At 42.7% G+C, this 23,385-nt stretch overlaps 1 protein-coding gene across 1 annotated transcript in view; it reads right to left on the bottom strand.

Annotated features, from left to right (window-relative positions):
* Positions 1–9,276: 9,276 nt before the first annotated feature.
* The window catches only part of WDHD1 (WD repeat and HMG-box DNA binding protein 1), a gene marked incomplete at its 3' end in the record, with an annotated part of 30,205 nt that continues 16,096 nt past the window's right edge, over positions 9,277–23,385 (bottom strand). The window contains exons 13-26 of the mRNA XM_082316850.1: positions 23,013–23,197; positions 21,605–21,846; positions 20,997–21,134; positions 20,161–20,317; positions 18,245–18,359; positions 16,655–16,786; positions 16,069–16,286; positions 14,208–14,338; positions 13,202–13,258; positions 12,254–12,297; positions 11,937–12,095; positions 11,388–11,521; positions 10,069–10,204; positions 9,277–9,477 (exon numbers count right to left, since the gene is read on the bottom strand). Coding sequence (XP_082172976.1) covers positions 9,277–9,477; positions 10,069–10,204; positions 11,388–11,521; positions 11,937–12,095; positions 12,254–12,297; positions 13,202–13,258; positions 14,208–14,338; positions 16,069–16,286; positions 16,655–16,786; positions 18,245–18,359; positions 20,161–20,317; positions 20,997–21,134; positions 21,605–21,846; positions 23,013–23,197 — 2,049 coding nt within the window. The remainder of the gene's footprint in view (positions 9,478–10,068; positions 10,205–11,387; positions 11,522–11,936; positions 12,096–12,253; positions 12,298–13,201; positions 13,259–14,207; positions 14,339–16,068; positions 16,287–16,654; positions 16,787–18,244; positions 18,360–20,160; positions 20,318–20,996; positions 21,135–21,604; positions 21,847–23,012; positions 23,198–23,385) is intronic.

Consider the following 23,385-nt stretch of genomic DNA (forward strand, 5'->3'; position numbering starts at 1 on the left):
GGGCCCCGGCAGGGCCCTCACCGCTCCCTCCCGCCGCCGCCGCCGCCGCCCGCTTTTATACCGCCCGCGCCGCTGCCATTGGCCGCCGCCGCCGCCACGTCACCCGCTGTGTCATGAGCCGGCCGGTCTCAGCCCCGCCGCGGGGGTCGGGGGGCTCCGGGGGGATCCCGCAGCGGCGCGGGGCTGGCAGCGGGGGTGCGGGGTCAGCCGCTGTCGGGGAGCCCCCTGCCCTCCCTCCGCCGTGGGGAGCCCCCTGCCCTCCCTCTGCCGTGGGGAGCCCCCTGCCCTCCCTCCGGTGTGGGGAGCCCCCTGCCCTCCCTCTGCCATGGGGAGCCCCCTGCCCTCCCTCCACCGTGGGGAGCCCCCTGCCCTCCCTCTGCCGTGGGGAGCCCCCTGCCCTCCCTCCGCCGTGGGGAGCCCCCTGCCCTCCCTCCGGTGTGGGGAGCCCCCTGCCCTCCCTCCGCCGGGGGGAGCCCAGGGCGAGCGGCAGGGGACGGATGGGGAGGGCCCCGTGGGGATGCGGGCATCGTTCTCCATTTACTCTCCATCCTCTCACACCTGGGCCTTTTCCCGCCAGGGTGATGCTGGCGCATCCCGCCCGGTCGCTCCCCGGTGCCATCGTAACCGTTTTGGGGCGCTGGCAGCAGGATGCGCCCACCAGAAGGATCCCGGGCGTGGGATCTACCCTCCTTCGTGGCAATCCCCACCGCTTCATCGCAGCCCTGCAAACCTGCGAGCTCTGCAGACGCCTTCCTGCTGCACGGCTCCCGTGCCCCAATGCCTTCCCACTCCCACCCGTGGCGCTGGGAACACGCCGTCTCTGATGATCGAAACCAAATATTTCGGGGTGTCCGTGGGGATCTGGCTGGGATGGCACCCCTGCCCATGGTTTGAGCACCCCGCGTCCTCCGCAGCTTGTCTTTGCCAACGGCAGCCGTCAGGCCTTTCTGCCTCACGTAGGGTTCAAATGACGTCAAACAAATAAATGCCGGGGTGGGTGGTTCGGTGGTCGCCTCCGGCCGAAGCTATTCTGGGATTTTATGAGATGGAAACTGAGTCTTAAGGTTCAGCTGAGCATAGGGTATATGCTCCGTCACCCCAAACGCGAGCAGGGTAACTAATATTTTCTGGATTGCCATCCAAATAAATGACCGAGATGCTAAGGGACGCAGCAAAGCCCTCCCTTTTCACACGCGGTCTGTCCGAAAGGCAGCAGGGGCAAATCCTCCCCCCTCGTGCCGAGGAAATGGTAAATTGCCAGGAGATAAGGAAGGAAGGAGCTGTCGGAGGGATGGGGCACGGAGCATGACTCACTGGCTTTCCTCCATCTCCTCCTTGCACAAGAGCTACATTTAACCAAGACAAGCGAAAAAAAAAAAAAGAAAGAAAAGAAACCAAAAAACCCCGGCAGCAGTAACGCACTCCACATTTATCATTCGGTTTCCGATCACAGGTTTTACCAGAAGAGAGCCAGGATGACTCAGGTGAAATCAAGGGGCCGGCGCTGGCCTGCAGCCAGCCAGGCTTCAGCGCGGTTTTATCGCCCCGGGCTCCGATCAGGAACAGAAACTGCTGTACCGGAGGATTTGAAGCCCTGAACTCCATCCCCGCTCCTCCCCAGACACCCACCGAGGTGAAGCTGGGTATCTCGCATCATTTTGCAACCCTCTTAGGATGCCCAAATCCTCTGTATAAGCTAGATGGGCTCCCTTACTAGAAACGTGCAAAAAGTGTTCATGGAACTCGGCACAACAACTACCACTTTCATTTGGATCCGGACCAAGCTGACGCGGTTTAAAGGGCTGGGTAGCATTTCTTAAGAGCTACGAACCACTGAGACCTTATCATCCGCATGAAAAAGGGGTTAGTAAAGGGCATCTAAGTTTCTTGGCACTCCCTAGTCTTTGCTACCTTTCTTCTCTTCGAAAAGAAGATAAGCTTCCTCGGAGTCACCCTGGACTTTATAATGATCTGAACTCATCAGCTGTGGGAGCTGGTTTTAATTTTCCTCCTATTGATGTGGGGAGAAGGGCAGTTGCCAGCTTATTTGCTAGGGTGAGCACTGCGTGGCTTCGCAGAAAACCACTTTTTCTGGGTACGTTTGAGCAGAGGCTGCACAGGCGGGAGCCGATGCCGGCAGTTCTGCTAACAGTGTTTGCAAATGCGGAATTATTAGGTTTAAGTAATTTAGATATGTGTCAGGATGTGTTATGACACAGGCCGTTTTCCAGCCATGGCGAAGTCCCCTCCCTCTGAAACACAGACCCACATCGGCTGGGTAAGCAGAAGCACTAACGCTTGGCCTTTTGTTGTTTTAAAGTGTCTTATGACAGTATTTTATTGATTATTCCTTATTAATTACATGCTCATGTAGCCTTCCCAAGCTCTCACATAGCCTTCCCAGTAATTTTTTCTTTGTTATTTCTGAATATATCCCAAAAAAGTGCAACACAGCCTATAAAACAGAAGAGTGACAGACGGTACCGTGCAATGTTGTTAAAAGATACTCTGAATTTCCTAAAGGGAATCTGCCCTGTTTCTCTTTCCTGCACTCACTCAGAGCTCGGGGGTTATTTTCACTGTTCAAAGATTGAAGAGAGATTCTTAAAAAGCAACGAAACAGGGAGTGCAAAAAGCCCTGAGGCTGTAACTTGAATTATTTGCAAGTCTAGAATAAGGTCTAGAGCAGGTGAGAGCCCAGCACATCCTCTGCGGGTACCTGGGGGTCCCTGGGAGAGCCGGGGGATGCCGCTGGGTGCCGGGGCGGGGGCACGCAGGCGCGTGGTCCGTGGTAAAGCCCATCAGAGGCCTCTCTCGCCTTTGAAAGTAGGGGAAATACAGAATAGGGACAGAACGGAGCAGCTTTGTATTCAGGCTCCAGCTCCTTGACTCCTTTTAGTCAGCTGAACTTCCGTGCGGTTTCAGTGGCATTGAGCGGGAGCTGGTGGGGAAGGGCTGGAGCGTCGCTCCCTGTGTGCCCGAGGTGCTCCTCAGGGTTTGAAGAGCGGGCTCTCGAAAGAAACCTCTCCGCGCCAAGCTGGCTAAGGACGAGGAGACCCTGGGCAGTCCTCACTGGGTCAGGTGAAGCCATCTAAAAGGTATTTCAAGGGCAATTTCTGCGCTGACAGCTGCTAAAAGGCTGAGAGAGAAACCACGGACAAAAGACACCTATTTTACCTCCATTGACTATAAAGCAGGAGCGTTTGGGACTGGGCTCAGAGCTTAAAGTTAGAGATGATGAATTCCACCTTCTCAAACCATCTGCGTCGACCCAGCGTATCATTAACAGCTCAAGCAGGAAAAGAGCAATGCACATCGATCCTGCTATTAACACCAAGCCAGAACGTGACCCAAACGCGATCCTCAAATAATAGCTGTGCCCACGGTGGCGATGGATGGCAATGTCGCAGCCTACTGACATCCTTCCCGTGCCCTGGAAATACGGCTTGGGATTTATCAGCCCCTGGAATCACAGTATGTCAATTTAAAGAGTGAATCATGAGCAATTTAATTCTATTACCCAGAATAACAAGCAAAATTGATTACAGGCTTCTAAAATACTGATCTCGTATAGGGGGATTTGTTGCTCTGTAAGGACAGAGGATCCCCAAGGTCTGAGGGGTCGTCTTCAGATGTGATCTGTATTTTAACTTCCCTGGGGAGGTCTCACATTTTAGAGCTGAAACTGGAAATGAAAAAGGCAGTTTTGCCCTGCCTCGGCTTTCTCTTCATGCTTTCACAGAGCAAGGACGCAGGATCTCATGCCGATGGACTCCTCCAGCCTTTGCTCCCCGAAATTTGGAAAACCTCAGAGGGATGGCCCAGGCAGGCTGTAGGAGGTAAATTCATATTTATGCTTTTAAGAAAGTGAAAACAGCCGTATAAGACAAGTCTCCAGGCTCCTGTGGACCTGTACCCCGTTTCCGACAGGCGCTGACATCGGCCAGGGCGATCTCTAGGTCCCTCCAGCCCATTCCTAAACCAAGGACGGCTTTTGCTTCACACACCGGGTGGACAGGAACAGCAGCTGTGTCCCCGCATCGCTCCCCTCGGTTGCTTCTCACCGTTATTACCCCGAGATCGATAATGTGATTTGTAGACCGGGCTGTTCCCTGGCAACATGCGGCTTAAAACTATTCCTGCAAATTTCCTCTGTCATTCATCTCCAATTGAGTCCAGCATCAAGTGGCTCTTGGACGGGTAGGTATTCGTGCTTTGCCTGCCTTTAAGTAAATAAAGGACTATTGCGTTTATACGGCAGCACATCAGCCGGGAGGAGAGAGAAGCAGCCAGCTCTGCTGTTCTCCATCCAAAAACTCTACTGCATGAGACACTCAACCTTCTCATAGGCAATTCTCACCGCTGGTGTCTTCTCCTTGGACTAGCCATCCGGGACCACCAAGCTGAGTCACTGCATGACCAACACAGTTCGGTTCTTTGGAAAGAAGTTGAGGTGCGTTTCATAGCCAGAAGATGTTTTGTCCAAACACAGGGTCTTCGAGTCTGATGGCATTACTCACTCCTGCAGTGACAAAGGGAGAAGCTATAACCAACGGTTGTTAATTTTCTAATCAGGGGATGCAATTCCAAGCAAGCCACGGGAACGTCGCTTTAGGTGGATGCAAATCCTCAGCGAGGGACACAGGAGAATCCCTGGAGAACCGACAGGTCCCTAACCAACGCCAGCAGAGCTAACCCAAGGATGGACCAGGTTTGCTATGGAAACTGAAGACACAGGACATCCCCAGAAGTCAGGAGAAGACATCTTTCTTCTCTGTTGGAGATGAGTATCTTAATTGCAATTGCATTGCCCAGAGATATTTGCTATCACACTCCAGTACCAAATGCTTGAGATAAACTTGCTGGGTGTCGTGCTGCAAATAGACCTTCTAATCTCACCCACTGCCTACAGTGACAACAACAACAACAAAAGTTAGAACTCCTGCTATGAAAGGCAGCGATCAGCTTTACACCGCTTGCCTGAAAACAGCTGCCGCTCCGTGCTCTGCACCACACGTATTCAGCATCCTCACCAGAGGCTGCTTGGCGCTAGGATTTAAAGTGCAGTGAAAGAAACTCTCCGAATCCAAAATAACACAAGTTGACGCAGATTCATGGCACGCGAAGGGCAGAGAGATTTTTCTTGTCAGGATTGGGCATTGCAGGTCATTAAAAAAAAAGAGCAGAGTATGCAAAATAGGATTTCAGCGATGTCGTTGCAGCCCAGCTGCAGCATCGCCCGCCTTGTCGGCTGCCAGCCCGCGGGTCCGAGCCCGGCAGCGAGGGACAGGCAGCAGCAAGTAGCTCAGGTAGAAAACAAAACATCACGGGAAGGGCACTTTCCTCCCCCAACGTACCTGTTATCATCTTCCACGCTCAGCTCGCGCCCAATACAGCAACACGATGCTCCAAAGGCGAACAAGGCTTTTTGCATTGGTTTTATCAGCTCAGCTCGGCGGTGTCACAGCGTTGTTGTTTTCTTTCGTAGCAAAGTTATATTATGGAGCAAGTGCTGGGAAAGCCAAAGAAAATATTCTTTAGGAGATGACCGGATAGTTTATTTATTTATAGTACAAATGTTCTTTGAATAAATACCAAGCTTCCTGCAGATCCGGCACTCCCTCTGAAGTCCAACAGGTTAGCAACACTCCAACGCGCCCTAGTAGGTAATTTATAGATGTTTTTGTAAGATAAAGGGCTTGAAATGCTCTGTCAGCTGCAGAACAAGGGAGGTAGGTGTTTGCTACTTTGGATTATATCCCCCATGAAAAGCTGTCAGACTCCGCCCATCATTTTAAGACTATTTTTGTTGGGTTTTAGTAGCCGTACCTTTCCAGCAAGGAGCGTCTCTGGGTTAAATATGGAGCGACAGAGGCAACTGAACAAAATGCCACATGCACAAACATTCAACAATATTCTCTTTTGCAGATTCCAGCACCTGCTACCTGTTTTCTTATGCTACTTTTTTAACATGAGTTTCTTCTTCAGAAAAAGTGCACGAGAAAGGGATTTTTTTTTTTTTTTTAAGGTCAAATAACGCAATGAAACAGAAGAGGACAACAGGCTCAGAGAGCGAGGAAGAGAAGGTGCTTTGTGTTCCCAGGATTTGAAGAGGAATGGCAACAAATCAGGTAGGGGAGTCGGGGCTGGGTTCAGACGCAGCGAAGCTTTTTGGCACGGCAACATGAAGAGCAGGGTCACAGCAGAGCCCCGGCAGCAGGTCAATAGCTGGAGCCTTTCAAATCTGATCCCAAGGTCGGCTATTTCAGCGGTGCAACCCTCCCTCTCTGGTTTTCTGAGCACAGTAGGAACCACAAACATCAGGCAAGTTCCTTGACACAGTTGCCAGATTGGGTTTTTTAAAATACCTGGTTTTTCATTGAAAAGAAAGCAAATTCAGGACAAACAAGCATTTCTGAAGAATTCGGTGAAATTCTATTAAATTCTTTGGGGAACATCTTTAAAAAAAAAAAAATAGTCAAGACTTAAACTGTTTTCACTTGAAAATCCATTCCATGTTTTCTATTCGTTTTTGGTTTGGCATTTCATTTCCACCCGAATTCAAAGTTATACTTAGCGCTGTCCTGCTGGTGCTTTTGCTGGATGAGCGCGCCCCGTTCCCGGCTGGCTCAGCGCAGCTCCCTGGAAGGCTCCAGGTGACGGAGGGTGTATTTGTAGCTCGGCCTGGAGCTGTGTAATAGAGCAAATTTCATCTTTGATGAAAGAAACATAACAGCCTAGTGGGAGATGATCCTCCCAGCATAAAAGCAGCCGGGTACACACTTCCATGATCTCGATAGCCCCTGTTGGCTCTTTATTTTATTGCTGTGGACGGTGGCAACTGTCATAATTAAAAATCACTGCTGCAATGACCATCACCAGCCATGCAGCTCCGATGTAAAACTTCCAATCTGATGCTGGAAACAGTTTTGCCACCTCTAACCAGCTGTGGGGCTAGCAGGGAGATCCAGACTGTGACCCCAGGGCTGCAGACATCGGGTCTGATGAAACCCAGAAGCATTACCAAGCGAAAAATGAAGCCAGGAGAAAAGCAAACAGGAACCAGGGACACGCAGGATGGTGCCCAACGTCCCCAGAGATTTCCATGAAGCCCTCCGCTAAAGGCAGGAGCCTCCCTTTAAACAGACCTTTGCTGTTTGTTCAGAAGAGCTACGTGATTGCAAACGTCCAGCTCTCAGAAAACTCTCATGGAAGTTTACTTTGGACATTTCCTCCCTCCTACAGGAGCCAGAAGAACTTTGGATGCTTTGCGGGACCAGCTCTTTGCAGCAGCGGATGCCTCTGTTGTAGAACAGGAACCGTACCGGATTTGTGCCTGCAGTTTGAAGCAAAGCACAGCCTGCGCAGCAGGGCGGGACGGCGGACAGACACGCTCCCAACAGCCAGAAGCACAACTGGCTTCAATGTCCCGAGCCCAAGGTATAAATATCTTGCTCGGGTAATTTTATGCAGCCTTTATACAGAAGCCCTGAGGAGTCACTCAAAAAGCTTGCTTACTTACGGCAGAGGCGGATTTAACTTCTCGTGTTTGGCCTGTAGAAAGCATACCTGGCAGGCAGCTCGGCTCGAATATGGGTAATATGTATACAGATTAAGAGAAAGGCCATCCGTTCACACCCAGCCCGTCTCGCAGCACCGCGGTCAAGATGCTCAAGTCATCATCAGAGCAACCTAGTCTGGCAGAAAGAAAACATTGCACAGTTCACCAAGCTCACAGTGAATTTTCTATCAGCATGTTGTTCCTACCAATGCAATTCCATTTGTCTCCAATGCACCCAAATGTGGAAATATGCTTTACTGCCTTAAAATAAATTCCAGTCTCCAACACAATAATTTCTTTCCAAAGAATGTAGACAAATATGCCACTACTCTCCTGAACTTCCTGCATTATGGCAATACAGAAAATTATTACTCACATTAATTTTTGCTTGCTGTCTACTATCAGCATTAAGCAAATAAAACGTGTAACAATATGTAAGAACTGTGGATTAAAAAAAGCATTTAAATTGACAGGTCTTCAGGTCTTTCTCTATTTGTATTTACCATCCCTGGCTGACATCATGACCCCGTTTTTGGTTTGTTTGGTTGGTTTTTTTTACATACAGTGAAAACAGGAGCTGTTTTTTCCAAAATAACCCACAACAATTGCTAAAGAAGTCTAGTGGCTTTTACAGAAATCTCACTGAATCTTCAATCTACGGATTTCAGTGTTAAAAATGTGTTCTAAATGGACAGTCATTGGCCTTTTCAGTAATAATGTGAAGACAAAGAATGAAAGAAAGCAAATGATGAAAGGACGTGCAAACCCAGGGAGAAAAAAACCCTGAATTAGAGCTCTTCGGTCTCAGTTGTTATGCTAAAGTTAAATTATTTTACCTTATCCTTAAAAAGGTTTCAGACTTTGAGTTTGCTTCAAACACATTTATTAGACATACTGTCTTTTCTCCAGAGAAGGTAAACACAGCTGCCTTATGACTTGTAGGTAGGAGTCTGTTTACTTTAGTTATAAAAATTGCCAAGACCAGCACCTTAAAACGAAGAAACATCCACATTTTATTTTAAAAACAAACATTACATAAAACAATACAGAGATTTTCAAGTTCTGAGCACTTTCTGGACCCTGCTGAGGCACAGATTGGGAAAGTACATTTGCACAAACTGGAATGGCTCATTTTTGCACACTTGACCTTCCTAATTCAGCTGCTGTCCTGGTTTTCTCTCCTTGACCCTATCAGGCTGCTCTCTGCCACCATCACAGCCACCGATGTTGAAAATGCAGCTGAACATCAGCACCCTGTTAAGCTATCTTCCCCTCGCTCCCATTTCTTTGAGCGTCTTTCTCTTAGAAGCGTTTGCAGCAGGCAGAAGGAATGGGATAGAAGCCATCACTTTGCCTCTCTAAAACCACAGGACAGCTTTTGGACGTAGTTTGTCCTCCCCAGAATGACTGATCTGGATTTAGCATCAAATATTACAAGTATCGAGGCACACAGCTACACAACGCTGTGTGGAACTGTGCTCCTAGGTAACAGGTCCATTAGTATTAGTTTTGCTTTCAAGCTTTATGCTAGTAACTTGCAAAAAATTAGGAGAGTGGACTCAACTCTCAAGAACTGATTATAAAATACTTTCTAAAAGACTATTTGGAGCAAGGCACTCTGTTTGCTAAGTACTCTTTGAGCACAGCAGCAAATTTCTCAATACAGAACTAGCTAATGTTTTCAGAAACCAGGCGCTGAGAGGGCACCACATTACTTAGCTCTGCTTGAACGCAAAAGCTGACAATCTGACATTTGTAGATTGATCTAAAGGCTTTGGTTTTTTGGATGAATTTGAGTCCTCTGATTTTTGCTCCTGGTTCTTTTTCGCTTCATCTTCATCAGCTGTGGGACGCTTTCGCTTTTTATCTTCTGTTATATCATTAACCATTCCTCCTTTTGCTTTCTCGGTCCACACCTTGGAAGAAAGTACATCATTAAACAGGAAACTACAAGTTAGGCCACAAACTTCACCACTTTATTTTATACACCTTCTTTCTCCGATTATAAGGAACCACCGAAATAATTCCTGTTAAGAACTAGTAAGGATCAAGTTAGGAATAATTTCCTCACTTTCCTTGTTTGTAACAGCATTCTCCTTCAAAATTATACTTCATTTGAGCCTGTATATTAAATTGAAGCTCTTAGTTGTCTTTCTCGACAAATAAGAAACCCAGAAGGCCTTAAAACAAATTTAAGCCCCAATGAATTAAGCCTGGCTATGTCACTTTTAACTCCTTCCCTTGCCTTTTGTTATTTCTTCATTGATTACTTTTCTCTCACATGCCCCACTTTGGAAAAGCTGCTTTCTGCTACTACTTGTTATTCCGATGTACTTTATGAAACTATAAACTATGTCATAGATCATGGCCCAATTCAAAACTGAAGTCCATGAAGATGGAGAACAGTGGAATTTAAAGAAAAAATTCCTAACCAAAAATAGCCAAGGGATTCCGCGGGGGAAAACAATTCTCAAAAAACCCCCCAGAATTAGGGAATGCTTTCTTACCATTCTTTCTTCTGACGACAGCATTCTAAATCGACTCATGCCTTCTTTTATTACTTCTGCTTCATTCAGATCAGGATTACCCGTCAAAATGTTTGCTCTGTTCTCTTCTAGCCACATCTGGAATCCTGTCTTTGGTCTGAAACAAGCACACAAAAATTGTGCGTTTAAGAAGGTTATAGGAAAACCATATCCCCCAAACCAACATTTCTAAACAACACCTAACTGGACTTTTTTGTTCTTGAAAGAAAAGACATATATATAGTCAGCAGTTTGCTTTCTCCTATTGCAGTATGCTTAAAGAACATGCTGACAAGGCAAGACTAAGTCAAGCATTTTTATTAAAGCTGTGATATATACGGAGATTAACATTTCGGTTTTAGAATGACAAAGCATAATGGTTCTCTTCCTTTCTGACAGGGTCCCATCAACCTAAAAATAGAGCACATATATTAGCATGTTTCAGCTAATCCTCTTCACAATTCTCCTTGCCGCTTGTTTTATAACATTATCTGTAAAGGTTAATGAAAAGAATGCTAGTCCAAATGACTAATAATTACCTTCATCTTCCTCAGTTAAATGAAGTCTAAATGAAACATGATTATAATAATGCACGTTTCATGAGGATTGGGATTGTTAGAGAATACATCTGCTCCAGAGGAAGACAGATTAGAGTCTTAGCTAAGGAGAGACATGCTCCTTAGGTGATGAAAGTTTTTTGTTTGTTTTCTTTTTTAAAAAACACGCTGAAATAAAGCTTTTACACTTCCACATAAACCCCTTAGCTTTTAGACCTCCTTTGAGATTTGCTAGAGATGTTTAAACTTTAAGTATTTCCTATACTTGGAACGGGCACAGCAGCGTGGTTTCATTTATCATTCCAAGGTCGTTATCAGATGCATAAGTAGCATCAAGGCAAAACTTGCTGCTTAGAGCTCCAAAATTACATTTTGCATTGTTCATTTACTATTCACTCATACATGTATTTGTCTCAGGCTGCCGCAAAACTTCTACTTTGAATAACACTGCCATGCACACTGGGAAAGATTTAACGAACACAATGCTTTTCTCCGTTCTTTCACTGTGATTGTAATGTGGCCATTTGGAAATCCAACCCATGTGTTTTATGCAGGTTTGCTTGATAATATGTACAGTGTAAGTAGCAGTTTACTAAATTTCTGAAGCGAGATCACAAACGTGACAACTTGTGAGCTAGCACTTGAATCTTGATGTCGTGCTACTTCAACCAGTCCAAAATAGTTTTTGGACTTGCTATTCCATCAAAATTGGCATATGGCATTGAGATGCAAGTGTCCACTCACCTTTTGTTTTCAGTGTTCTCCTGTGCAGGGACTTTGACTTCATGGGACTCGCTTCCTGCTTTTTCTTCTCTTTCTTCCACTGTTTTTTCACTAGAGTTAGGTGTGCGAGCCTGGAAGAAGGAGGCTGCTAAAGCCTATAAAAACAGAGGTTAGACAAAAAAAACCAACAAAACAAAACACACCCACCACAGCTCACTCTCAGGCAACACGTACCATGCAGCCTAACAAAACCCAAGCCTTTCCTAAAGACACAATCATCACTTGCATTAATATAGCCTCTAGTCCATCCAATTTCAGCACAGCAGATGTTTAGTTAACACTATTTAAAATAAAAGCAAAAGATTCAGTGCAGAATGTAATTTCTGCAACTGAATTTTTTTTTTTTTGCTGTTTCATGTGCTTTTATAGTTTCTGCAGTATGCTTAAATGAACTTTGCCATCTAAGATGCTTTACTCAGTCAACAGGGTTTCGTACTTGATAAAAGCTGGTAAAATTCAATTTAGTGTTCTTTGCTCACTGAGACAACGTAAAAAGGGTAGAAACATTACCTGCTTGGACTTGGGTTTGGGAATCAGAGGCTTTATAACTGGAGGGTTCTGCTTGTTTACAGCTCGACCGCTAGACAAAGTAGTTTTCTTTGAGTATTTGCTCATAGTGTCTAGAACATTTGCTGAGGGGACCACTGTGTCCTTTTTGTTAGATGACACCTAGCAAAACAAATAAATAGACATTTTATTTATTTTCTGTCATGTTCTTCTCCTCTGTCCCTCCAAGATATCCATCATAGTTATACTGTAAACTTTGGATATAATAATCTGTTGTGATTTTCAGAACACTGCAATCAAACCAGCTGCAAAATTCTTACCTTAAAGGGATTCACTCGTCCTTGGCTGCTTGATGCAATTAGAACTATTTAATAGGAAAGAAAAAAGAACGTAAAAACGTGTGCGTGTGTGTGCGTACACACACACACACACACATATATAAATCTATGAAGCAACATGCATATTTTAGATGAGTAGATGAAACAACATTAGCCTCATTTCCAAAGAACAAGGCTAACACTCCTTTTGCATGTTCCAACCTCTGTTCATTGAAAATTGAAGAGGAGAACTAAACCAAAGGCACCAACTATTCCACACCAAAGAAAAGAAGATCCCACCAGGCTTGAAAGTGGTCGGATAAAGAGAAAGACACTTTAATAAGCCCATGAAGGTTACACTATAGATGCTCAGCTATTATTAGTCATCAGAAATGACACACAGGACCAACAGCTTAAAATACAAATCCACAGGAAGACCCAGCACTTCCTCCACTCCCAAATCCGTTTCCACTCCTATTATTCTTGCTAGAGGGTTGGCAGGAGGGAAGAAGCAAGAAGCAGCAAGAGGTCGCATTCTGCCCCTGCCTGCTCCGACTCACAGTTCTACGGCAGGGTTATTAATTCTGCCCTGTAAGTGCAACCCATAAATGTGCCTGTGATTAGTAAAACAAATCAACTGATCATTGTTCTCATTCTTCCCCCGTCCCAAAGAATGCCTTCATGACACAGCCAGGCAGACAACTGATTCAGCATTTGGCACAGCTAAGGCCATCAGCATAGTGTTATGGAACATCATTAGCTAATGAAGACATCAACAGGAATAGGGAACCTCTTAAAAACGTGACAGCAATAATCAGTGCAAGTCACCACTTGACAACACTGTTATGCACTGCATTTTAGTAGTTATGGGAGAATGGAGGATAAAAACAGGAGCAGGTATTGTGAAGCATGACAGAATTCTTGGCCTGGAATAAATGGAGATTTACTCACCAGACTTCGGAGTAGTCACCTCTGCTGAAGTGACACCTTTGGAGAAAGGATTTGGCCCTTCAGAACAAAGAAAGGGGATGGTATTTAAGTGCAATAAAATGTAATAGCATAACTTGTTAAAAAACAAAACCGCAAACACACAAGCAAGTTGTAGTAAAGCAATTTTAAAGCATGATTCTCATTTTCAAATTGTCCATACACTTATACAAAACCATCTGTTATCTTTACCTACATTTAACTTAAAGAGTTGTATACTTATTCCCTAAACCTTAAACTTATTCCTTAAAGCGTGCCCAGCAAACTCCGTGTCTATCAATTCAACTCCTGCAAGATCTGAGCTGAAACCAAAGTAACTGTTTCACAAGGTGACCCAGTCCGTTAGAAATAGTATCAGACAAGAGAAAAACTCCCCAAAGGTCCCTCAGGTACTAAGTACAATGCACGAGCGAGCTGCTACAGAGCAGATGACATACACTAAATTTGTTACTCTGCAGCGACTGCAGGCACAGGCTTGCTCAGGTAGGCACTACCACTCATCTCCCACAGGGAATTCCAGGTAACGGGAAGCTCAGAGGCAGGAGTTACTGCACGTCACCCCGTTATTCCTGCTGTGTAGTTTTTCACATGTCGACACCCAAATAAGACAGATCAGAAACTACCAGACCTGTTCTAACTCGGGAGCAGAAAACCTAGTCCCTGCTACAGTTGCAGGGTTTCACAAGTCAGTGAAACAAATGGGATTATTTTCTATTTACGTAAATGGCTTCTAAATCAAACCTCCTGTACCTCACTTGCGGTGCCCCTTGACAGGTGGTGTGCCTGTCTTTCCTAAATTTTATGTCAAAAGAACAAAACAATAGACAGAAAACCCCATTCTTTGCATAGTCCTATAGACTGAGTTATCCAAACTACAAATTATCTGTGAATTTTCCAGAATTCCTTATTAAGTCTGGGAAAGACACATCTAGATAACTTCCAGCCTACTTAGAGAAGACATTTTTCTTACTCTGTTTATGCACTTCTGGTGTTTCTTCTGCTTCCTCATAGGCATCAGTTTCCTCAGCATCTTCCATTTCTTGGTCCTGCTGAACATTTCTGACTGGCAGCCGACTCCACTCCGTGGCAGAGTTGCTGTAACTAAATGGGAGGAATTCATCAGAAAGGAAGTGCTCGCCACACTCGGAAAGAAAACTGGAACAAAGGAAGGCTAACTTACTTATCTAATTTAGGAAATAAGAACAATAACATTTGGCATTTGATTTGCATTATACTGTTGATTAAACTGTGGTGATTACTAAAAATAAAATGAAGATTCATTAACCACTTCAGTTCACCCTGAAACACCAAGCGCAGTCACCTGAAGTGGTACTCACGTAGTTTTAAGAAAGACCACACACGGGTACTAAACTGCCTGAAATTCACACTTAGCTAAAAGTACACGCACTGGCCTTCTAAGAGCTCCGCTCACGAGAGCAAGCACCCGCACAGAAACAGCAACCTTTTTCCACCTTCAGAATGCATCACTATTGCTGCCAGAACACTTTGCCGCAAATATAAATGCAAACGTAAAGCATCTTCTGTGATCTCCATTTAAACACGTATACCTCCAATATCATAAATACTACTAGATTACTTTTCTGCATACATGAATAAATACACAGGTGGTAACATGGATCATATTTTCAGTCTGAAGCTTAGGAAGCGAGTTTTAACGTTTAATCTGATTATTCTCTAAATTCCCAGTATAGTAGCATGTGCGTTTCTTGCATTTCCCTCCTAATCTTTGCTGATTACTAAAATCCGTGCATACATAAACTAAAGGTTCCTTTATTTCAACCACAGTGTCAGTGATTAATCTGGCACAGAGAACAATATAGTATTTGGGATTAATTTTAACCCTCGGAGTGGCTGAAGTCACAGAGATGGGATTATAGGTTCCATTCATGATCCAGAAGAATAAGGTAGAGCATTTAGAAAGGAGTTTTAAATGTGTAGTTTCACACAGACGAATAAGGGAAAGGCTACAGATAAGTTCAGGGACTTCTCTCTTCCTCTTGCTTAAGTAAGTTCCAAACTCCGTATATGAAATTGCTATAGGAAGACATTGCTTCTGACAAAACATCATGACTTTTCTGCACTATCAGATTGGTGGTTAGCAATTACTTTCCTTACTGCTGTACCATCCAGAGGCCAAGCAAGAACACAGCTCTTCTGTATAGTCTATATTTTTAAAAAACAGCACACATCTTTTGCCTCATCATGCTTTGCAAAGCAGATGCAGGTAGGAGAGGAAAGGTAGATAGCACAGATACGGGCGGGGCGGGGGAAATGCATAGCAAACCTGCAGTATTTCCATAGCTTTGAAGGGCTGAGATTAGTTAGGAGAGAATAAGACTAAATAAGATACCCTGAGATGAGATACTAAAAGAGGGGAGGGCTAGAGAAAGATAGAAGGATTTTAAGATAGGTGTGGAATGAAGTGAGATAGAGAGACTGAGACAAAGAGGGAAAAAAAAATAGGTTGGAGTCAAATAACCAAACCAGCATAAGCTGGGGCGGGGGGAGAAAATTCTAACCAGAGCAACTTGGTATTGAGTCGGCTTTGACTCTGAAGCTGTTGTACACAGACATACAGCAAGCAAGGAGTGGAAATATTTCCCTTTGTGTTAGTAGCCTGGTACCAATGAGTCCTCCCAAGATATCAACAAGAGCGTACCATTTTATGTGCACAAGTAGAGCAACATAAAGCATTACTTCATAACAAAAATATTGCAAACTGTGGTCCAGAAAAGTGCATCAACTGGATCAAAATATTAATAGCTCGGTAAAAATGTTCCCAGGTTTTTAATCACAGAAATTTGTGTTACCCAGCACTCAAATGCTTTCGGAAATCCTCTTCCTCCTCTTCATCCTCCAGTGCTGTTGCCAACTCACTTGCTTTCTCTACAGCCATTTCACTAAGTCGCTGAGCTAAATTTAGTTTTCGGGAGCGAGAAGCATACTTGATAGCTAAATTCACGACGTTTTGTGTCATGAGGTCAGCAAGTTCCACACAACGAAATTCACGCTCCAGTTTACAAGAAAGCTGAAAGAAAAGAAGCCTTGAGAGTTACACACTTCACAGTTACACAGCTCTCTCAAGACTCTAGGACCAGAATATTATGGTCTGGGTGGAGTGAATGAACAAAGACAAATCACCAACAATCATGAGCTGCACAGCAAAGAAAAAGGTCTTTTTTTTTTTTTTTTCCTTCATCCTCCCACCCTTCATACCAATAAGCAATAACAATATTAACTGCAGTCCACCTCTTATCGCAGTCTGTGAACTAGCTGGATTGCCACTCACTAGCCAGACTTCTAATAAGAGGAATTGCATCAAAATTTACATCAAACGCCATTGACTCAAAATAAAATCTCGGGGATTCTTTCTATTTTTTATTTATTTGTACTTACGGCAAACAGTTTCATTAAAAGTTCTTGCTGTTCTTTCACTGACTGAGTTTTAGTATTTTCATCAAGTTCATAGCCATTTTTTGATAAGTAATCCACATGGTTGTGAAATACAACCGAACGCCAGTACTGTTCCTGAAAAAGGGAGAAAGAAGGATGCTGGAGGTAAGAGGAGGAAAAAAAAGCCCACGACTCAATGCCTAAAAATTTACAAATTATTTTATCAATTTATTCTTCAACATTCCTTTCATCTTATAATGATAGTGAGGGGTAGACAATTTGCTTTAAAAGCCAATGCCTACTGAGGAAAAAGTAGGCCACGCTAACAACCATCCGTATACAAACTGATCCAAACAGTTGCCATATATGTTAAATTCCATTTATATTACAGGCTTTCAGCAGGACGAGACCTACATGTTCACCAGTATGCTACCAGGACAGACAATTCTAGAACAAGTTGATTATTTTATCTTATAAACTTCTGTCCCACAGCAAATTGGAAGCATTCCAGAATAACTCAGTAACTGTAGGAGTAATCATCATCTGTGAGACAGGCAAACAGAAAATATAAAACTCTTGTTATATTTCTTCAGGGAAATACTAGTATGGCTATTAGACCAGGCTAGCTCTGTTACAAAGTAATTATAAACTTATTCAAATCCAGTATGTTTTCATTAGATGTACTGGAATAATCTGCTTCTTCACCTACACACAAGTACCTATTCCCTCAAGCTAAATTAATAGTTCCTTGTGTTTCCCTTCTATTATTTGGGGGGTGGGGGGGTGGAAGACATACTCCATCAAATAAAGAACAAAAAGACTTGAACCGAATGAAGAGAATTCATTAAAAATGACACAGTGTTTATTATTGAAACTTTTTATCTACACTTCTATCAAAGAGAATAAATTTCAAATAGCATTAAACTGTCTCTAAGGTTGAGGTTAGAATCTTATGTTCATTTCTATTTTGTGCACTACAGCTGAACCCCACAAGACTGAAATATTTAAACCTGTAAAAAATTGAAGAATAAATACAGATATTCTTCTAGAAGTTCTCTGCAGGTACATTTTGCTTCAACCAGCCTCCACCTTAAGAAAATAAGTCAAGCCTGAAGGCCTATGTTTTTTGGAGAGATTATATGAACTGGAGCACTTAGTACATCTTTCCAAAAACCATCTTCCAGAAATTTTGTTATGCCTAAAATATTAAAAACCAGGCACCTTTAAGAAGGTCTTGATTTGGATCTCAAAACGTGGTGCTTCCTAGAATATTAATCACTACCCACTAAAAAAATAAAAAAAAAAAGGGGGGGGATAGACAGACTTCATTGGTCAGAAACAGATTATGTGTCAATATAACCTTGCATCAGCTCCAACAGCTTTATTTTGTATTCTTCTAGCAACAGTTATGAACCAAACCAAGCCAGAAAACCTCTACAAAACACTGAACCCAAATAACCTCCTTAGCCACGTGTCTTACTCAGAGTTTGTACTACCCTCTTTCATAGTAGAGATGATTAATAGGAATCTTGTATAATCCCTACTATGGGGACATCTGAGAGTATCAGCTGTGGACCCAACACCATTCCATACCTCCATCTGTCCCTTTTCTGTTGTAACTTGACAGTAAGGAAGTTTAAAAGATAATATTGCTACAGCAGGCCGTGGTAGCGTAGGAGGGAATCGGGCTCCTTTACAAGGAATACACCTGCGCAAGGGAAACAAAAAACACATACAATCCTCATCACCCACAGTCACCAGTTGTTCTACATCTAAATCACGTCTCCTAAGAAGCAGGATACTTTAAGAGGATTTGTTCTTTAAAAAGTAGTAATTAAATTGCTGACTTAAATATAGCAATATGTAAGATTGCGTTATAAAGGGTTATTTTTACATAGTAACCAACAGAAGATTTTAAAACCAGCAAAGCACATGCTGCTCTTCTTCACACCAGAAACTCCAAATGTGGCACGTAACAGACACAGATCTCTATCTCGCACAACACGCGATTCAACAGCTATTACAAAATGTAAAGGCAATTTATTAAAATCTGAAACTACTGAACAACTGAAGGCCACTGGAAAAAGAGCAGGCATGTCTACCATTTATTTTGGTGAGGAGTTTTGGACTTCATGAGAAGAGTGCTGTGTTCAGACACACACAGCGGGGAAAAAAAAAGAGGGGTGAAACAGATAAGCATATACTAAAAGCGTAGGCTTATTGTTTCCTTGTATTTAAGCTAGTACTTTCTGGTAACGATCACTTAAACAAAACATTGATTGGGGAAGAGCTGTATTTCCAGCAGCACCAATGCAGCACTGACAAAAACGTCTGGTTTTATAAGCTACCGTTTCAGACACTAGAAAAAAAAAGAACAGGAAGCATTAGTGTTCTGGCTATCTGTGTTAATTAAGGCATATGGTGTTTCTACAACCCTCCCCCCCTTCTTATCTTTAATATGCTAGTGGCTTTGAATAAAATGTTCTTTGCAACTCAGAGTAGCACTCTCTCTCTTGGAGGAGAAGGAAAAAACTCATTATGACAGACTCACAGTTGACCATCCCATCAACGTGATGTGTCCTGCACATTTTTGGTGAATTTTCTGGAGGCCAACGTTATTAATAATTTGGAGGAAGAAACAGACACTGAATTGACGTTTACCAGTGATATCAAATTATTTCCCTTGTTACAAAACAGAGGATTACAAAGAATGTCACATTGATTTAAATAAAATGCAGTTTCCCACCAACCTCTGCAATTGTGCATGACTAGCAAAGTAAAAGAGCCTAAATTTCAGTAAAATATGTGAGCTGATGGTAGGAAAAGGACACAGACACTGAATAAAGAGGACTACAAACAAAGCTTAGCAACTAAATGTCCAGGATGTGTGTTACAATAAAGACAGAGTTATTTAGACATCACCAGTATCACATTTTATGAAGTAATAGCTAACTCTCAGCTAAATATTTGAGCAATTTTACATTTAAAATTGTTCTTCATGGCCACAGTTCAAATATTGATATAATAACAGACAGTTCTGATTTATTTCTGCCTAATGATGTAGATTAGTTACAGGACTGGATTCTTCTCAAAGGGACAAAAGGGGAAGGCATAGCTAAGCAAAAACAAACAAACAAAAAGAACCATCAACATCAGAAGCAGATTCTTAACAGCAACCATAACTTTTTAGTAGGTTTCTCTACCAAAATGCAGTCTTACAAATGTGTCTGGATCAGATGTGTGGTTCCATTATAAAGTGCACACCCTTGTTAGCCAAGGCAAAAAGCTACAATTAGTCAGTTACAAATTATAAAACTCTAATGAGTTTATTCAAAACCAGTTTAGTAATGAAACATCCATGCACAATTACACTCATGAACTAGATCATTTACTGTGCATACTTACTAGCCACCTGTTTTAGTAAAAGTTGTTTCCAGTTTCTCTTAGTAAGAAACGCTCTGTAATTTAAAACCAAGACAAACAAAGTGCTTCCTTGTGAAATATCTGACCTGAGCTGCTGGGGATTTTCATGGATGCCAACTACCCAGTAATGATCAGATTTTCCTTTGCAATGCTCTCTCGTGTTACACACTGGAATCCAAGTATTCCCAAGTCCTCGATTCAACATCCGCACAACTCCCTCAGAATCCACGTAACAAGGGGTACCTGTTTGTTACAAGTGAAAACAATTATTCTGACAGGCAACTAATTACAACATGAGTAAGTCTGAACTGCTGGATACTGCTGGGAAACGATGGTTTAGGTATTTCAAATACGACATTCTCTCACCCAAACAGGACAACCTAGCTGAGAAAAACTAGTTCCCTTAGAAAGATGCGCCACCTTCTGACAGTCAACACTACTGCTACTTAACTGACTCAAATTCAAATTTAAAGCATTTTATAAAGAAATCAAATTCCTACTACTTGGGTAGATTCCCAAGGAGAATTAGCTCTTTTACAATTACTTTTTCTGGTTATCATAAAAACTCCCCCCAAGCTACCAGCTTTTTTGGGAAGGCTTTTGACAAGATAGTTGAATATGCCTATTATGGCGTACTAATACAGTTTATTTCTTTTTGCTGAGCAGAGTGATCAATCGGGGAAAAAAAAGTTCTGATAACATTCAAGTGTATTCTATTAATACTGGAAACATATTAAAGATTTCCGATAAATATATTGAAAGAACAGAAAAATAGAATTTTGTTCAGCATTGAGGAGACTGAAAAAAAGTCTAAGTCCCAAGATCACCATAACTAAAAGAGCATTAATTAGCCAGACTCTCCTCCAAAATTCCCCCAATAGCTTCATGATTTCTCAGTGTCACTCACGCAGGTATTTCTTACCTTCTGCAGAAAATCCAACCCATACCAAATAGGATTTCTTTGTAAGAGAAAGAGGGTCTCCGTGCAAAATTTGTTTTTTCTTTTTTCCTAGCTCCATCAGCTGTACTCCGAGGCATTGGTCCCCATCAAACCCCGTACCTAAGAAGAAGTTGTTCGATGACTATGTTAGAAAACAAAAGAATTGTCTTGTCTCTTGGCTAAATTTAATTTTTGAATGGAAAACTAATTCTAATGCAGAGTTATCCATGAATACCACTGTCAGACAAGCAATGTCATTTTGGACATACAAAGCATCCGTAACAACTACTTCCTTAGTTTCCTATAGTAGTTCATTCTGGCATATCTGAAACCCAAGTTTAATCTATTAATGTCACTGTTATAAAATTCTCCCCTTCCCCACAGGTCAATCCAGGCATCCCAGTATAAAATGTAGGCTTCGCTGTCAGATGTCGAAGATCTGTGGGTTGTGACAGTAAAAGCATCATCAGGAAGAGAAGAATGAAATGCTTCTGGTGATTATGTACAGATTAACCAGTATTTGAAGCCAGTAACAGATGAGGATTGACAACATAACCCCAGTTCCAAAGAGACAGAAGGGAGAAAACTACCTCTGTGATAAATAATCATCAACTGCTCTCCATGTCCTGCCATAGACACCACGGGACCTGGGAGGCTGAAGATCTCCTTCTGAACTCCTCCAACCGTAAACACACGAACTAGCAAGGCACTAGTGGCACAAGCAGCCCAGCCTTGACCTAGACAGATAGCCTCAATGTCTTCATCCTTTGGCATATCTACCGTCCACTCCTTGTTTGCATCCCATGAGCTAAAATGAATGCAGTGGAGCTTGCTAAAGCAAAGACAAAGAACAAGAGTCAAATATCGCAACAGGAAGAAAAATACAGTATCTGAAGATACACCAATATATTGTGTTTTTATCAGAGACCTGGAATCTGTGATGCTCATAGAGAGGAACTACAAATTACAACTGGTCGTCGGCAAAGGTGTTACTCTTATTATTCAAGAACTGAAGAGCCAGCTCGACTTCCAACACTGTAGATTTAAAGCCTCTAAAGCCTGAAGCAGAGACAGTTTAAAGGTCTGAGGGGAGATTTTTTAGATGGAAACAGGTAAGTGTACTGCTTAATTAACATTAATAAAAACTGAAGGTGCTCAGTACCCCTGAATATCAGCCCTCATTACAAGTCTGTCATATTATGCTATCTTTCAAAGGGAAAAAAAATTAGGAACTTCAGTTCTGCCATCTTAGTAATTGAAAAATGCCCGTGACCAATTCACAGTCACCACGGCTTTTGATTGATTATCCACTTCCATTGAGAAAAAAAAATTGAAATTTTCAGAGTCAGACAACCAATTTATACAATTAATACTTTTAAAGGTAAAGGATGCTTTTCAACTTCTCACAACGCTGTTACGTGTGAAAATAAGAAGAAAATTCTTTCTGCGAGGTATTTCCACAGAAACCAGCAATACAATGTTGTTCCTGTTGTTATTAAATTCAAGAACAGAGTCTAGCTGGCCCAGCTGCTTAAATCTTTCTACAGTTTTCATAAACTTGTGTTCTTCACACTTATAATTCTTTGGGTATCTCCAAAACATGTCTCCTTAGCAACAGTGTGAAAAGAAATAGCACAGCCCTTATGATTTATCTTTGATCTGAGCAGACTGAAAAAGTATTGTTCGTGTTTACAGTTTCCTTTAAGCTAGCAATGCTTGAAGTTTCGAGTATATATATATATATATATATATATATGTATTTTTGAAAAAGGAATTTAAAAAAATCCTCAGGAAACAAAATACATCTTTCAATATTCCTGAAGTGTCAAGTGGGTGGGTGTGAAAATCCTCCTCGAAAGTGGTTCCATAAATAAAAAGCACGATCAAAAGCCAAAAATCTCAAAAAGTGATAGAAGCTGAAATTAAAAGCTGAAATATTTGAAACAAGCTAAGTGTAATTCCATCCTACGGGTTTTGCAGAGCAAGGCCATGACTTACCTTGCAAGTTCCTCTGTACTCTCGCAGGCTAGTAAAATAGCTTCAGTAGAGAGGTCAGCCATCGTGTGATTCAGAGAGTTTGGCAGGTGTGTTGCGTGATGTATGGAGGTATCATGAAATTCTATATCTATAGCATTGTCTTGCTCATCATTGTAACAGCGAATGATACCAACAGAATTCCATACCTATTAAAAAGAACAACAACAACAACAACAACAACTCAAGCATACCGCCCTATACAAGCACACAGCCTGCTACAACTTTCTCATCTGAAACAACAGTATGTGGGAGGCTGGAGGAAGACTGAAGACTTGTGCAGTCAGGACTTGTAGTTGCTAAAACAGCTGAATTAGGCGGAAACTAGTTTCATCCT

The sequence above is a fragment of the Platalea leucorodia genome, assembly GCF_965183815.1.
Source record: "Platalea leucorodia genome assembly, chromosome: 7".
Lineage (NCBI taxonomy): Eukaryota > Metazoa > Chordata > Aves > Pelecaniformes > Threskiornithidae > Platalea > Platalea leucorodia.